General features: G+C 34.8%; 1 protein-coding gene across 6 annotated transcripts in view; it reads right to left on the bottom strand.

The window, feature by feature from the left end:
* RAP1GDS1 (RAP1, GTP-GDP dissociation stimulator 1) overlaps positions 1-16,299 on the bottom strand; it is a 219,188-nt gene that overhangs the window by 107,098 nt on the left and 95,791 nt on the right. For all 6 annotated transcript variants that reach the window (XM_006872955.1, XM_006872952.1, XM_006872956.1 and 3 more), the window contains exon 4: positions 15,230-15,355. In XM_006872955.1, the coding sequence (XP_006873017.1) occupies positions 15,230-15,355 (126 nt within the window). The remainder of the gene's footprint in view (positions 1-15,229; positions 15,356-16,299) is intronic.

The raw sequence follows: 16,299 nt of genomic DNA on the forward strand, positions 1-16,299 counted from the left end.
AGTCCTCAAGCTGACATCTTTGCTCTTCAACACTTTAAAAAGGTCTTGTGCACCAGATTTGCCTAATGCAATACATCCTTTGATTTCTTGACTGCTGCTTCCATGAGTGTTGGTAGTTGGTCCAAGAAGAATGAAGTCCTTGACAACTTCAGGCTTTTCTCCATTGGTAAGAATGTTGTTTATCACATAAATCACAATAAAATATTAAAAAAAAAAAGAACATTATATTAAAAAAAGAAACCAACAAAATCAAGGCACCGAGGTCAGTTCCAAAAGTTATGAGAATTATTTTTTTGTGATCTGAAAGGAATAGTCATAATAAATTTTATTGAAGGACAACAGGATGATTGAGGGGACTTATTATTATGAAAGACGAGTCCTGGTGTGGCACTGTGTGTTAATGTGCCAGACTACAAAGTCAGTTTGAACCGCAAGGTCGGCAGTTCAAGTCACCAGCTGCTCCTTGGAAACCTTAAACTGGGTCTCTATGGGTCGGAAACGACTCGACGGCACTTAACAATAAACATTATAAAAGAAGTTTAAATAAAAATGAAAACTTGTATTGGTAAGAAAAGTTAGGAAAGTTACGCCAAGGAATTTTCTTCTCATCACAATGCATCTGCTCATTCTTAGAGGTTAGCAAGAGCTGTCCAACAAGAATTTCTCTGGGAAATCCTAATCCAGTTACCCTACAAGCCCAGATCTTGACCCCCTTCAGACTTCTTTTTGTTTCCCAACCTTAAATAAGGTTGAAAAGGAACATGATTTGAGTTCCCTGAAGATGCCAAAACTGTTTTGATATGGTATAAATCGAAGAGTGCACAATTCTTTGGAGAAGGGTTGTTGTTGTTACGTGTTGTCGAGTTGGTTCCCACCCATAGCGACCCTGTATAGGGTTTCCAAGGAGAGGCTGGTAAGCTTGAACTGCTGACCTTGAGGCTCAAACCGATTGCAGTACAGTGCATTAAACCATAGCACCACACCAGGATGGAAACACTGCCTTCAGAAGCATATAGACCCTAGATGGAGGCTATGTAGAGAAATAATAGCTTCATCTTTTCCTATTTTTGTTTAATAAAGGTTTCTATGATTTTATAACAATACCTTTAGACTTATAGTTATAATTTAGAATTAAATCTGAACTGATGACCGGGTACGACTATTTATTCTGATTTAGCAAGGAAAATGTGAATTATTTACCTTTGAATAGCATTTATGTTTTATATCCTCTTCCAGTCAAGAGAAATACTCCCAACTTGTAGCAGGTAAAACTTCAATTAAATGCACAAAAAAGCTACCAGTACTTTAGTATTTCGGCTTTGTTTCCAACAGAAAAATTTTAAAAAAGGAACACAATTAAGAACGATAGACGTGTGTTAGTGCTTCAATAAACCAGATCAGAAAATCTATGTTGAATTCAGAGCTAATGGTAAGAAAAAAAATTAGATTTGAAGAACAAAAATAAATAATTCTTTTAACAGATCTCTACAATTAGACTTTTCTCATCCTATCTTATACTTGCTAACAGTCTAACTACAAAGCTCTGTTTTTTAAAAAATGTTTTAAGGAGGGAGCAGTCCCTTGAATAGAGCATGCTTGGTAAAGTACAGGGTCAGTGAAAAAGAGGAAGACCTTCAACAAGAATAGAGGGACACAGTGTCTACAACAATGGGCTCTCACATAACAACTGTGAAGATGGCACAGGACCAGGCAGTGTTTTGTTCTAGTGTGAGATTGTGAGAGGGTGAATCAAACTTTATGTGTATTCCGGCTGTAGAATTTATTTTAATCAACTTTTAGAAAAGACATAATCACCTTGGTTTTCAATACACTTTGTCCATTTGTCAACAAGCTTTTGTATCCCCTTAATAAAAAATGTGTTAGGCTGAGCTGCAAGCCACAGATGCACAGCTATCTTCACTTCTTCATCAGATATGACTCTCAGTCCTTGAAGAGCTGCTTTCAGGTGACCAAACAGGTGACAGTCTGATGGAGCAAGATCAAGACTATAGGGAAAATGCTTTAACATGTCAAAACAAAGTTTTTGCAGAGTGTCAACAGTGTGACTGGAGGTGTGTGGACGGACATGCATTGCCATGCCAGATCACAAAGCCCTTGGATAGCAATCCTCTGCCTTAAACCCAATTTTATGCTTTAGCTCTTCAGTGAGCATCTCACTTTTGTAAGGAGCACTGTCGATTGTTGAACCTTTTTCCTGACAGTGTTTCAATGTTGGCCCTTGAGAATCCCAGAAAAGTGTATGCATCCATTTTCCACCTAACGGTGGACTTTTGAACTTTTTCTTGGTCAGCAATTGAAGACGTTTTCATTCTATACACTGCTGCTTACTCTCTAGCTAGTAGTAATGAAGCCATGTCTTGTCAATAGTAATGATTTTCTTTTAAAGAAACTTTTACCTTCCTTGTGAGTATCGGTCCAAATTTTGTTTGCAGATTCCAAATGCTTTTGTTTATGCTCTTCAGTGAGTTGTTTTAGTACCTATCTCGCTCAAGCTTTCGAAACCCAAGTCTGTGGTGTATTCTTTAATAGGAAGAGCCATGGAAGATTTGCAAATGATTTGCCACATATTGAATGTCACTAGTCTATTTGATGGAGTCCTGATGTGGCGCTGTGAGTTAATGTGCTAGACTGCAAAGCCAATTTAACTACAAGGTCGGTGGTTCAAGCTCATCAGCTGCTCCTTGGAAACCCTATACAGGGTCGCTATGGGTCGGAACCGATTCCATGGCACTTAACAACAAGTCTATTCAATAGAATCATTTCATGGGCATGCTCAATGTTGTCATCAGCTGTGCATGTAGACAGATGTTTTAATTTAACTGAAGTGTAGATAATTTTTGACTCATACAGGGTCACTGTGAGTCTAAACTAACTTCACAGCATCCCAAAACAAGAAAAACCTAAGACTTGCTAGTCAGGGAATAAAATTCCAAAGATCATTCAAGGCTTTTGACCTAGTGGCTGGAAGGAAACCTTACACCTAAGAGACAAAATAATGTAATAGATCTCCCCTCCCTCCCTCCATATTAACTTGGTGACCATGTAAGACTTTGTATTGAATTCAAGGAAAATCAGTTAATATTTTGTTATATGGAATGATCTTTCACACGTTGCCTTAACATTTACATCTATAAACTTAAGAATAATCACTCTATTACTCCATTTCTTTTCCAGAGCATCAGCATTTTATAAAACAGTATTTGGGAAAATAAGTCCTAGATGATGCAAATTGTTAATGTGCTCAGTTGTCAACCAAAATATTGACGGTATGAGTCTATTCAGAGTCTATCCTTTCTGAGAAGAAATGCCCAATGATCTGTTTTCAAAAAAATCATCCATTGAAAACCCTACAGAGTTCATTTCTCCTCTGATACACATTAGTCTCTATGAGTCTGAATAGACTCAACAGCAACTAGTTTCTCTAGAAACTAAGCATTGAAAAAAAGCAACTATATAATGTGCTGTTCAATAATTTGTTCAATAATAATGTTCAATAAGGTGGAAATGTACAGATTCTTGGATTTCTTAATATCATTTTAATAAACAAGAGGGATTGCAATGTCATATTAAGTATAAATATGGAAAGAAAGATCATAGTTCCTCCAAGTGTAAACTATCTGAAGGGTTAAATTAAGTACCTAATATTATTTAAAACAGGTGCAGTGCTATGCAAGCCCCATAAAGGTAACGAAAATCAAATCTGGATATTGTCTCTCATTTTGTATTTTAATTTCATTCTCTGTGCTAGAATCAGTATTTACATCACACTACGTTGATCACTATAATTTCTTCCTAATATCTCCACCTCAATGCCTTAAATCTCCCACTACAACCCAAATATGCTGAAAATATCGTTATTTTCAGTTACTTAGTTCACAAATCAAAGCACAAAGTAAGTCCATAGGCAACATATTGAGCGTACAAAACATATTATTAAATGAATGTACAATATCTGACTACAGAAGACCTTTCCTATCACTGGTTTATTTAGTAAGTTTTACCTTTTAAACTGTTTGTAGCATGCCTCCAGCCCCAGTTCTGAGCTCTCCCTCTTCACTACAAATTTCTAACCATCACACCTTGCTGCTGGCTTTTATTAACAGGTGGTCTTCACTTCTAAACTATGGGAAAGATGGACCCCATGTCAAAAACACTCCCTGACTGCCTTCTCTTCCCTCTCAAAATTCTGTGACATTTTCATCTTCTTTTATTTCCCTCAAAGGCAAAAACTTTCCTTCCCACTGGAATAGTTACCCACTTACTTGGGTTCATGATTTCACTTCTCATTTCATTTGTGATCTTTCTTCACCAACTATCCCTTTTCTAGGAGCACTGGCTACAAGGTCAGAGGTCCAAACCTAACAGCCGCTCCTCAGAAATTTTATACAGGTGGTTATGAGTCAACCAACGTCACAGCTATTAACTAGAAACTTTATTCTGTCCATGTCCATAGAATCTATCCTCTGCTATGCCATACAACTTACACAATGTCGACATTTTTTTGTCAAACTACTATCATTTCTTTATCATTTAGCTTCTAGAAAGTTAATAATCTTGCCACTTTTTTTATGACTTATTATATTCTTTGAAATTTGACTGCTTCTTCCCACAAGATTCAATTATAAGATGATGTTTTTGTTTGTGTTTTTAAATGATTGTTGATCAAATTACCAAAAATTCACTATTTTCTTTCTAGGCAGTACTTGACATTCAATGTTTTTGGAATTCATGACAAGAAACCTCTTTTCCACAAACCTTTCATGTTTCTTCACAAGCTCCTTTATTCCTTTGACTCCCTAAGTGTGGATGGTTGCTTTCATTATTCTTTCAATTAAAAATTCCTTTTACTCCCATGGGTCAACCATCACTTTGAAGTGCATGAATCTTGCAGCTCTATTACCTCAACATGTTAAAAGCATCTCAGTCTCAGCTTATCTCCAATCAAATCCAGCTGACTGAGGTCTCACTACTGTTATCGTTGTTGTTGTCCATATTAAAAAATTTCAGACTCACAGACTCCTTTCCTCTTTTCTGTTATCCACTTAGAATTTTTGAACACACAAACACTCCTATTCTTTCTCATTTGTTCTTCAAACTTGAACAGGAAGAAGAAATCTTGTATTTATTGTAGGTCTTATTTTTCACTCTGTGCAACAATGATTTAGAACTAGGAATGTGCATTAGAATTACCTAGGGAGCGTTTACAGAATATGCTTACTCGTAATAGGCTATAGATTCTAGTCTCAGAGATTTTGATTTATTGGTTCTGCTGTGTGGCCAATAAAATGTAGTTTGAATAGCTACCAAAGTGATTCAGAGTCACTCTTTTGCTCAAGAATGACTACCATTTTATATCACTTGCAAATTAATTGTTTTCTATAGTATTGAGCAGCGTCCTGGTGTGGCACTATGGGTTAATGTGCCAGACTGCAAAGCCATTTGAACTGCAAGGTCCGTGGTTGAAGTTCACCAGTGGCTCCTTGGAAACCCTATATACAGGGTCGCTATGGGTCGGAACCGACTCGACAGCACTTAACAACAACAAAGTATTGAGCATTTCATTTTCCCCTTAATAGTTCCCAATTACACAAGATCTTCTCCAATTTGGTTTCAGACATCTCTTTCTACCACATTATTCACCTTTTAAAATTATGTCTGAAAAGTCTCTTAACCTTCTATCCACAAGTCTAAACCCATTACAGAATAAATGCTTCCTCCTCTATAAATCAGATGAGCTTAAACACAAATGAGCTGCTTCTTAGAACTGTATTTAGCATATAGAGTCTTATTTTTTTATTACATAGTGTCTTGTTTTTACTTACTCTTATATTGGGGGGTGGTTTCAAAAAGTTCATAGAAAATGAACTCAAAGATAATGGAAATTTCCCACAAATTTAAAAAAAGACCCTTCATATGTGCTTAACTATTCTGAATGCACTGCAACTTTTTTAAATACAGAAGGCATGGGGATGGGGAATGGTAACTTGTTGATTGAGTATAGAATATTAAGAGAAAAAAAACCAAAACATTCTTCCACTCACATTACTTGCATTGGTTTTCTAGAAGAAAGATTTTAAATTACAAACTACTTATGGGTAATCCTGACTAACCCAAAATCACCTCTGATAAAGAGGCTTGTGGCCCAACATAGAAACTCTTCCAAGGCTAGGGCTGCCTAATCTATCAATGTAAGTTGCATAAGAGAAGGCTAATGAATTACTTATCAACGATGTAGCCCTGTGGGTTAATGAGCTGAATTGAAAAGTCATTTTGAACCACAAGGTCGGTGGTTCAAGCTCACCAGCTGTTCCTTGGAAACCCTACACAGGGTCGTTATTGGTCGGAACTGACTGGATGGCACTTAACAATAACAGTAAAGAGAAACCAGTAAATCACCTGCTCTGAACAAGTCCCACAGTTATTAATTCAATCACTAAATCTTATTTTGGGGCTGGCAGTTTTTGTTGATTCTTTCCTTACAATCAAATTTGGAGGTAAAAATAATTAGAGGCAAATTTGTCCTCCACCTTACCTGCACAAACCCAGAAAAAAAATGTACTGTTGAAACTCATGTTTTTCAATCATGGTGTGGTGCTATAGGATAAGCACTTGACCACAAGGTCGGTTTGAACCACAAGGTCAAAGGTTAAAACTTAACAGCCGCTCCTCAAAAACCCTATACAGAGTTGCTATGAGTCGGAATAGACTCAACAGTGCTTAACAACAACATACATATATATACACAAGGGGGCTTCAAAGTTCATGGAATAATGAATTAAAAGATAATGGAATAGTTCACACACTTTTTGACAGACTATGTATGTCTTTTGCATTTGTGTGTATACATTTTTCAACTTTTTTTTTTTCAGATTTATAAATGGCAAAGTCCCAACTTCTCCTTAACTTTTAATTTTAAAATATTACAGCCTTAGAGAAAGTTTTAACAAAATGGCACAGAAAAATCCCATTACCTTTCATCCAGTTTCCTCAAGAGTAACATTTACATAACTATAGTAATGGAGTCCTGGTGTGGCATCTTGAGTTAATGTACTGGACCACCAAGTTGTTTTGAACCACAAGGTGTGTGGTTCAAACTCACCAGCCACTCCTTGGAAACCGTATGCAGGGTTGCTATCGGTTGGAACTGACTCAAGCTCAACAGTACTTAACAGCACATAAAGCTGGCAGATTAAACCCACCAGTTGCTCCTTGGAAGCCCTATACTCAAAGGTTTGCTAGGAGTCGGAGCCAAGTCAATGTACTTAACGACACAAGTACAATATCAGAGTCCTGGTGTGGTGCTGTAGGATAAGCACTGAACTGCTAACCACAAGGTCAGCAGTTCAAACCCACTAGCTTCTCTTTGGAAGTCCTATACAAGTTCACTGAGTCAGAACTGACCCAATGGCACTTAACAACAATAACAACCGTACAATATCAGAGTCCTGGTGTAGCATTGTATAATATGACGACCAGGAAACTTGACACTGGTCTATAATTTACAGACCTTTCTCAGATTTTGTGGTTCCTTGGTGGCACAAACTGTTCATGCTTAACTACTAACCTAAAGGTTGGTGGTTTAAACCCACCCAGCAGCACAGCAAAAGAAAGTCCTGGCATACAAATAGCATTATTGGAGTGGTTCTGCTCTGTTAACATGGGGTTACCGTGAAACAGAATCTACTCGATGACAATGGAATTTTTTAAAAATTCAGATCTTTACTTTATATATATACTTCATATATATATGTAAAGATCTTTATATATTTTTGTTGTTGTTGTTATGTGCCATTGAGTCGGTTCTATAAAGATATACACTTTACATATATCTTTAATGTATATATATTCATTCAGGAGTATGTGTATATATATGTGTACGCACATGTATGTTGTGTTGTTAAGTGCTGTCGAGTCAACTCCAACCCATAGAGACCCTGTATAGGGAGGGTTTCCAAGGAGCAGCTGGTAGGCTTGAACCACTGACCTTGCAGTTCAAACGACTTTGCTATCTGATGCATTAGCCCACAGTGCCACACCAGGACTCAATGCAATTTTATTTCATGTATATACAGTGAAAGAAAGACAAGGCTTTCTGCTCCTGTAACAATTTACAGCATCAGAAGCCCTATACAGAATAACTATGAGGCAGAACCAACTCCATGACATATAACCAACCAATATACAGTGAAACTATGAGATCTGGAACTCAACTTTGTTATTTTCAAATCTTGTTAAGTTTTTTGCCTTAGATGAGCCCAGTCTTCATCACTTCTCTCTCTCCTTTTAGTGGAAAACATTTGCATTTTCCTTCTCTGACAAGTTTTTGCTTTCCACAGGCTCTGGTTCCCAGTATATTTGTGTAAACGTCACCAATATGTGGCATTTTAAAACATTTGCTTTCATGCAAAGATTTTTCTCAAACTGATAAGTGGCTTATTAATAAAAAATAAGAAAATAGAATAGGATATATACAGCACATAGAAACTAGCCATAGATCATAATGCAAGTAGAGTTGTATTTTGGTTTAAAACAAGGAAATAGATTCAAATCTGGACTGTGAACTACAAGGTGAGCAGTTCAAACCCAACAGCTGCTCCTTGGAAATCCTATACAGGCTATGAGTTGGAACAGATCTGATTGCACTCAATAACGCCTTAAAGTTCAACCACCAAAAAGCAACATGTTTTGGGCTATAGTACTTAAACAGAGGGAGGATGACTCTAGCAGATAAGCACTGGATTGTGAACCACATCAACGGTTCAAGCTGTCTGCTTCTGCAAAGACATATGTCCTAAGAAATCCTATACAGAGTCACTATGAGTTGGAAGTGATTCAACGGCACTTAACAACTTAGAACAATTTTTGTTGAGGTATTCAGTATTATTTCTTGGACTGAAATAAAAGTCAGGATAAGAAACATTTATATGAAGAACATTTAAGAAGCTTTTGTAGAACCACCACTGAAGATACTGTCCATAATATTAGTAAGTAACCTTCACATATTTTTAGTCAATAACCTTTACATATTTTAACTAGGAATGTATAAAGACTCATTTGGAGAGTTGATGATAAATTCCTCCTAGCATTTGTCACAGCAACTTTTTGTTTAAGAACAAAAATTATTTCGTTAGTATAAAAAAACAATTAAAAAGGCTTATCGAATTCTTTTTTCACCTTGGCGGCCAACAAGTTTTAGCTAAATTAGTGTTCGGATATCACACTGCCATCAAGTAGATGTGACTCACAGCAACCCAAGCATAGGGTCTCAAAGGCTGTAAAGCTTTACAGAACAAAGTCTCCTCTTTCTCTTGTGGAGCTGTTGATGGGTTTGAACTGTCAACCTTGCTGTTAGCAGTCTAGTGCTCATCCTACAGTGACACCAATGCTCCTTAGTGCTCACGTATGTTGTTGTTTTGTGTACTGAGTCCATTTTAACTCAAAGAGACCCTGCATAGTGTTTCTGAGAGCAGATGGTGGGTTTGAACTGCCAGCCTTGTGGTTATCAGACTAGTGCTTATCCTACAGCACCCATATCAGGGCTCAGTGCTCATATATAGTATTCATATTATCTTTGAATCCTACTAGAATTATCTTGGTCTTTCGTTATATGATTTCTAACCTCCATATCTTTATTTTAAATACTTTGGGTTCTTTAGCACATGTATGATTATTACACTATGTCACAAGCAAGCTTTTTAGAAATAATGATTATAGTATTTCATTTGCCTAGCACTTTATAAACTATAATGTATATTTATGTTCTTAAGTGCCATCAAGTTGGGTCCGACTAACAGCAACCCTGTATAGGATTTCCAAGGAGTGGTTGGTGAGCTTGAACCACCAACCTTGTGGTTCAAATGAACTTTGCAGTCCAACACATCTCAGTGCCACACCAGGACTCCAATGTATATTTATATAGAAACCTAATATTTACCAATAAGGCAGCTAAACCCCACTTTACCAATAAGGCAGCTAAAATTCAAGAATATCAAATAAAAATTTTGTTAATGGTAGAATTGGATGTAAAATCCACTTGAAATATCTACTTCTAGAGTCCTCTCTAGAAGCTATTCATTTGTAATTAAGTTTAAAATAAATTACTATATATTATGTTGTTAAATAATGCACTATTTGCTTAGTTTCTAGCAATGGTTTTAATTGATACTATTAGGCACTTTCTGTATCACTTTCTCATTTTTTTTGTCAGAAGCTACAGATTTAGCTCATACCGTGTAACTATCAACAAGTTGTGCTTCTATACTATAATCATGTATTTTACTTTTTCTACCACGTTAAAAGCTTTTTAATGCTATGAACCTTTATTTTGGAGCCTGTGACACTGTTAAAAAATTACATCTATTTCAAATTATAATACATCTTGACAACTCAGTATTTTTATGTGATAATAGTCACAATTACTCTCATAAAAATAGTGGCTATATATAGTTATATATTTTTATATATATAAAATATCACAGATTAATTGAGGACAACTGAGGAATCTTATTTTTATATCACTTACTGGCTGATTACTCTAAAACTGAAAACTGAGAAATCAAGGTAAATCTATATACCTGGAAAACCTTTTAATAACACAAATAATCCAATAAGTTAATTGTAATACTGGAATAAATATGTCATTTTACAATACCAATAGTTTCCTATTAAATATAACTGCTGCAAACATGCTTTGATTACTTATATAATTGTGAAGCATGTCTGTATTAATACACATTTTTCCAATCAATGTACATTTCAAATCATTGCATGATTATTGCTAATTTTTTTTCACATTTTGAAGTTAGACTATAATTTTTTATCTTTAATATAAAGAGTACAGCACCCTTAGATTCATTTTACACAAGTTGTTGTCGTTAAATGCAGCCAAGTCAGTTCCGACTCACAGCGACCCAGTATAGGGTTTCTGAGGAGCGATTGGTGGGCTTGAACCACTGACCTTGTGGTTAGCAGTTCAGTGCTTATCCTATAACACCACACCAGGACTTCCAGATACTATATAAAAGTAGGTCAATGCATGTATTTGGGCATCATTTGTACTTACACTTGAAATCAATGAGAAAAACAAAATTTACTTCACTTCATATACATTGTGTAAGCTTAATTACTGCCTCATTTTGAATATTTACTTTTCAGTGAGGAAGAATACATTTTTCTTTTGCATATCATGTAAGATAACCATACTATATAAATTTCTCAAGTGTACATTTTTCTTTCCAATAATAGAAGCACTTATATGAATGTTGTTGTTGTTATTGCTAAATGCCATCGAGTCGTTTTTGACTCAAATGAAGCCTGCATAGAGTTTCCAAGGCTTTAAATCTGTCATAAGAGCAGAAAACCTCTTTCTTCTTTGAAGAGGCTGGTGGGTGCGAACTGTCAACCTTATTAAGGTTTGCACTCCAATGCTTATCTGATGGAACCATATTTGTTTAATTTTAGCATATTAATTTGATTTATATATTACTTATACTCTGGAATACAAAAGGCACACAAATTTAATTTCATGTAATCATTTCCTTCTTTCCTCTACTTTTAATCAGTCCATTGAGTATTAATTATTGCCTGACCTCAAACAGTAATATCCACAAACAGAAAATTCAGTCTCCAATCACAAATTGATCACTAAGAATTCCAAATATGAGTGGAAATTTAATATGAAGCTATTGAAAAATTGTTGTTGTTGCCTGGTGCCATCGAGTCGGAACCGACTCATAGCGACCCAGTGCACAGCAGAACGAAACAATGTCCGATCCTGGGCCAACCTCACTACCGCTGCCACACTTGAGTCCATCAATGATGCCACCTGGCTGATCCATCTCGTTGGGGGTCTTCCTCTTTTTCTCTGACCCTCCACCTTACCCAGCATGACATCCTTCTCCAACAATTGTTTCCTCCGGACAATATGTCCAAAGTAGGAGAGACGAAGCTTAGCCATCTTGGCCTATAAAGAACACTCTGGCTGCACTTCTTCCAAAACAGATCTATTGGTTCTTTTGGCAGTCCATGACACTTTGAGTATTCTCCTCCAACACCACAACTCAAAGGGCATATTGAAAAATATGTCCGTGTAAATATATCCACAATTCAAAACGCATAATTGAATAAGCAAAATTAATCATTAAGAGAAGGGGATACCAATGCAAACAATTGTTGTTTTCTTTCCAAATTACAACAAAAATTTCTTCTGTCTTCTTTTATCGGAATGATGTCAATCTTCTCATGAAAAGTTATTTTAGCAAAGTTAAAGGCAGAAGAGTTTTGAAACATTGTTTATATCAGAAGTTTATTTGGTTATTTTGAAAGAGAAATCTATAGATGAAGTCACTTGGAGGCTCTCTGAGAGAAAAAAATAGGCATTTTAAATGAAAATAATGCTCCCTGTAAGAATTCATTCATTTCAAGACAGGACTGGTACTCAAAAAGTTCATCAGCAACAAAGTCTCATTCCAACCCATTTAGCAGTTGCATCATATTAGTCTGGTATCTGAGGTCAAGATTATATAAGACAGTTTTCTTCTTCTAATAAGAATTCCTTTTTAAAATAGGCATTGTCAAGATTGGTAAAACTGAAATTTGATCTACTTTTTTCTAAAAGATTTCCACAGTTTTTATGTTATGTAATTCTTTTTACAGCTGAAGTTCTACTCCTTTCAAATATACTATGCTAACTGAAATGTTAGCAAATGTGCTTTAACTTTTAGTGCAGAAATAAAATACATGTATATATGTATATACATATATATATATATATACACACACACACATACATATATACATATATATACATATATATGTGTATAATATATATGTATAAAAGATTTACACCCTTGGAAACCCTGTACAGGGTTGCTATGGGTCGGAACCGACTCGACGGCACTTCACAACAACAACAACATATATATATATATATACACACACATACATATGCATTTCTCAAACTTCATTTCCAACAGTGAATTCCTTATCTATCTATACCTAGTATGATCCTGAATATAGTATGCTAAACCAATGCTAAAAATTACTCTTTTAGAGAACATTTATAAACTATAAGTCAATTGATTAACATGACAAGATAAACGCCATTATGTGAATTTTAAACCACACTTTAATTTGAAGAAAACTATTCCAAGTATAGTTTTCTCTTCTCCTTTTTAGAATGAAGCATTATATTCTTGAGAGGAAAGAAGGCTGGTATTTTAATTGAATTAGAAGTGATTAAAAGAGAACTTTAATTTCTGGGTTCTTTAAAACAAATTGTCACAAAATGTAATGAGAAATGTAATTCCAGTGAATTCAAAAATCAACCACATAGAACTAGATTTATGGTCTTTTATATCATCCTTATAATTCAAACATAAATGCTGTCATTTTCCGACAAATGATTATTTGAGAGAATTCACTAAGTAACAGAAATTTACTTTCAAATTAAAGGGCATAAAAGAAAGCATGTAGTCTTACAAAAATTATATGCGTAAGACAGCATGACACAATGAACACATTTCACCACAAGATTTACAGTAATAAACTACTTCTCATATTTATTCATTTTAAGACTACTAACTTGATTTCCCTTAAATGAGGTTAAAAGTATAAAAAGATGGCCTGTATGCTTAATTTTCCATTTAAATGTAATTTGCATTGAATTGAATGATGACAGAGTACTTATAAATATTTATAAATGAATGAAACCCAGGAAATTTTAACTTCATAACCTAATATATAACCACAGAACTTGATACTACTACAAGCAATATAAGAATAGAGTAAAAGGATAAGATAAACAATATGATAATGGGCTTCACTTTCATCAAGAGCGGCAATCTTATTAACCAGACATTTATTACTCTTACTTCAAGGCCTCTTTAGAATACATATGAAATAAAATTATTCTGTGCCCATAAAAATCATAGCAATATGAGACAAAAGATCACTGTGAGTGTTTCTTTTATTCAATGTTAAATGAAACCCCAGGACAAAAGTACTTAAAAAACAATATTTCCAATGTTCAAACATGAGAAATTCAAGAATAACCAAACTGAACAAGATTTATAGAATACTTTTGTTAGTCTAAATTCTAGTAATAAACACGGAAGTAAAGAATGAAAACTGTAATGGTCAATACTTATCATGTATATGCCATCAAAGTTTGACTATTGTCTTCCAGGCATCTTTTTAAGATACGTTAAAATTAATCATAAAATGAACATTAAGTAGCTCAAGTCTTAAAAGTTGGTATTATAAGCTACAACATCAATATAAACTTTAAATAAGAAATGCAAACCTTTTTACCAGTACTATACAGAGAAGTTTTAACAGGTAACTACACTTTTACTCCTTGTGTCCTTATTCTTGTATCATAAATGAATATGTTTATGACCGTTTTATTAATGAGGCTTACATGTATAAATCACTTGTGTAGCTATTACAAACTATAAAAAAGGCCTTGCCTCTTGTGTTTATAACAAAGTAAGCATTCAAATTTAGTGAATAATAAAATATGCTTTTATTTTAGAAAATGAAAATCTAAAATTAAATCCAGATACACCTAATTAAATTGAATATACTCAAGATTTCTGTTTCTGTCATAACTTGACAGAGGTTAAGAAGTAAAAAGAAGATACTGTAAAATTATTTGCAAAAAACGAATACTGAAAGATCTGATCTCACCTTACCAGTATAAACAATGTATTATAAAAAGTGGTGAGGACAACAATGACATAATGACATAATGACAAACTGGGATGATGTCAATGCAAATGCAGTGGCCAATGCAAATTTTGAGAATGTAATGTATTTTATGAATGGTGTTAGTGAATTGCATGTAATTAAACAACCTGTGTCCAAAGTCATTCTCGGTTATAACTTTATATAAAACTTAATTTAAAAGATACACATAAATAATTTTTCTACATTTAAAAGCCCCAGTGTCTTAAAAATTAACTTAAGTTTCCTCTGAAAAAGTATCCTTCTCTTGTCACGAGAGGGGTAAAAAAAAAAGCTAAGAATAATATGGTCGATATTTCCATCAGTTCTGCTAAATACGTACAGCTAAGTCATACTAGCCTATATTAGTGTCTTCATCAGCCTACGGAAGTCAGTGCTAACACCAAAAATGAAATTAATCTGGAAATCATTAAATCTTAAACAAAAAAATTGCAAGTGTACTGGTTCATATTGCAATACTTACGACTGTCATAACATACGTTTCCCAGAGCCCTGCCTGTCTGAAGCAGGACTTCCTGGTCTTTGCTATTTAGCAGCTGTACCAGTGGTGAAATCAATCCAGCATCCACACATGGGATTCGCATAAATTCTGAAAAGAGACATTTAATTGAAACGTTGAAGATATTCAGTTTACATACAGCAACTCTCTTAATAAAATAAGTACCTACTATCAAAAATATTTAAAGTGTCTTACTATTGAAGAATGTATTTCTGGCTCAAAAGTACCCTGTCAAAATGGTACTGAAAATGTCATAAAAATTGTACTGAAAATGTCATAAACCAAAAGGATTTTTAATGAACATTCATTACACCTAATTTTTTACTACCTTTTTAAAAGAAGTGGATGCTCTTCTGAAAGCATCATGTGATAATGGAAATGCTGTCATTAATCTATATTGTAAGATTTAGTGGAATCATCTACGTTCATATCACCATTTCCATTCTTTATTAAAATCCATTTTACAATGGCTCATTCATATCTGCTGTTGCACCCAATCATTCATAAGTTTAGAAAAGCACCAAATATTAAGCTGTCTTTGTACTTCACATTCACTTTTTTCTTTTGCTTACTAGTATTCATCGATGCTATTTATTCTTTATTTATTGATGTCTAATTAATGTGGCCACCATTCATCTGTCAGTATGTCATATCATACTGGGGTGGCTTGCGTGTTGCTTGATTCTGGAAGCTATGCCATGGGTACTTTAAATATCAGCAGGGTCAGCCATGGTGGACAGGTTTCAGATGAGCTTCCAGACGAAGACAGACTAGAAGAAGAGATGGACTACTTGCTAGTTTTAGTCACTGAAAACCTTAGGAATAGAAGTGTAACACAGTTAGAAGCAGAAAATTGAATACTGAAACAGGATGAACAGCACCAGAATAGCGTCAGATAATAGTGACAGGTGATAAGCCTCTCAGGTTGGAAGGCACTCAAAATGTGACTGAGGAAGAGCTGCCTCCTCAAAATAGAGAGGACTGTGATGATGTGAATGTAGTTAAGCTCTCGGGACCTTCATTTGCTCAAAAAG

The sequence above is a fragment of the Chrysochloris asiatica genome, unplaced genomic scaffold, assembly GCF_000296735.1.
Source record: "Chrysochloris asiatica unplaced genomic scaffold, ChrAsi1.0 scaffold00216, whole genome shotgun sequence".
Classification (NCBI taxonomy): Eukaryota; Metazoa; Chordata; class Mammalia; order Afrosoricida; family Chrysochloridae; genus Chrysochloris; species Chrysochloris asiatica.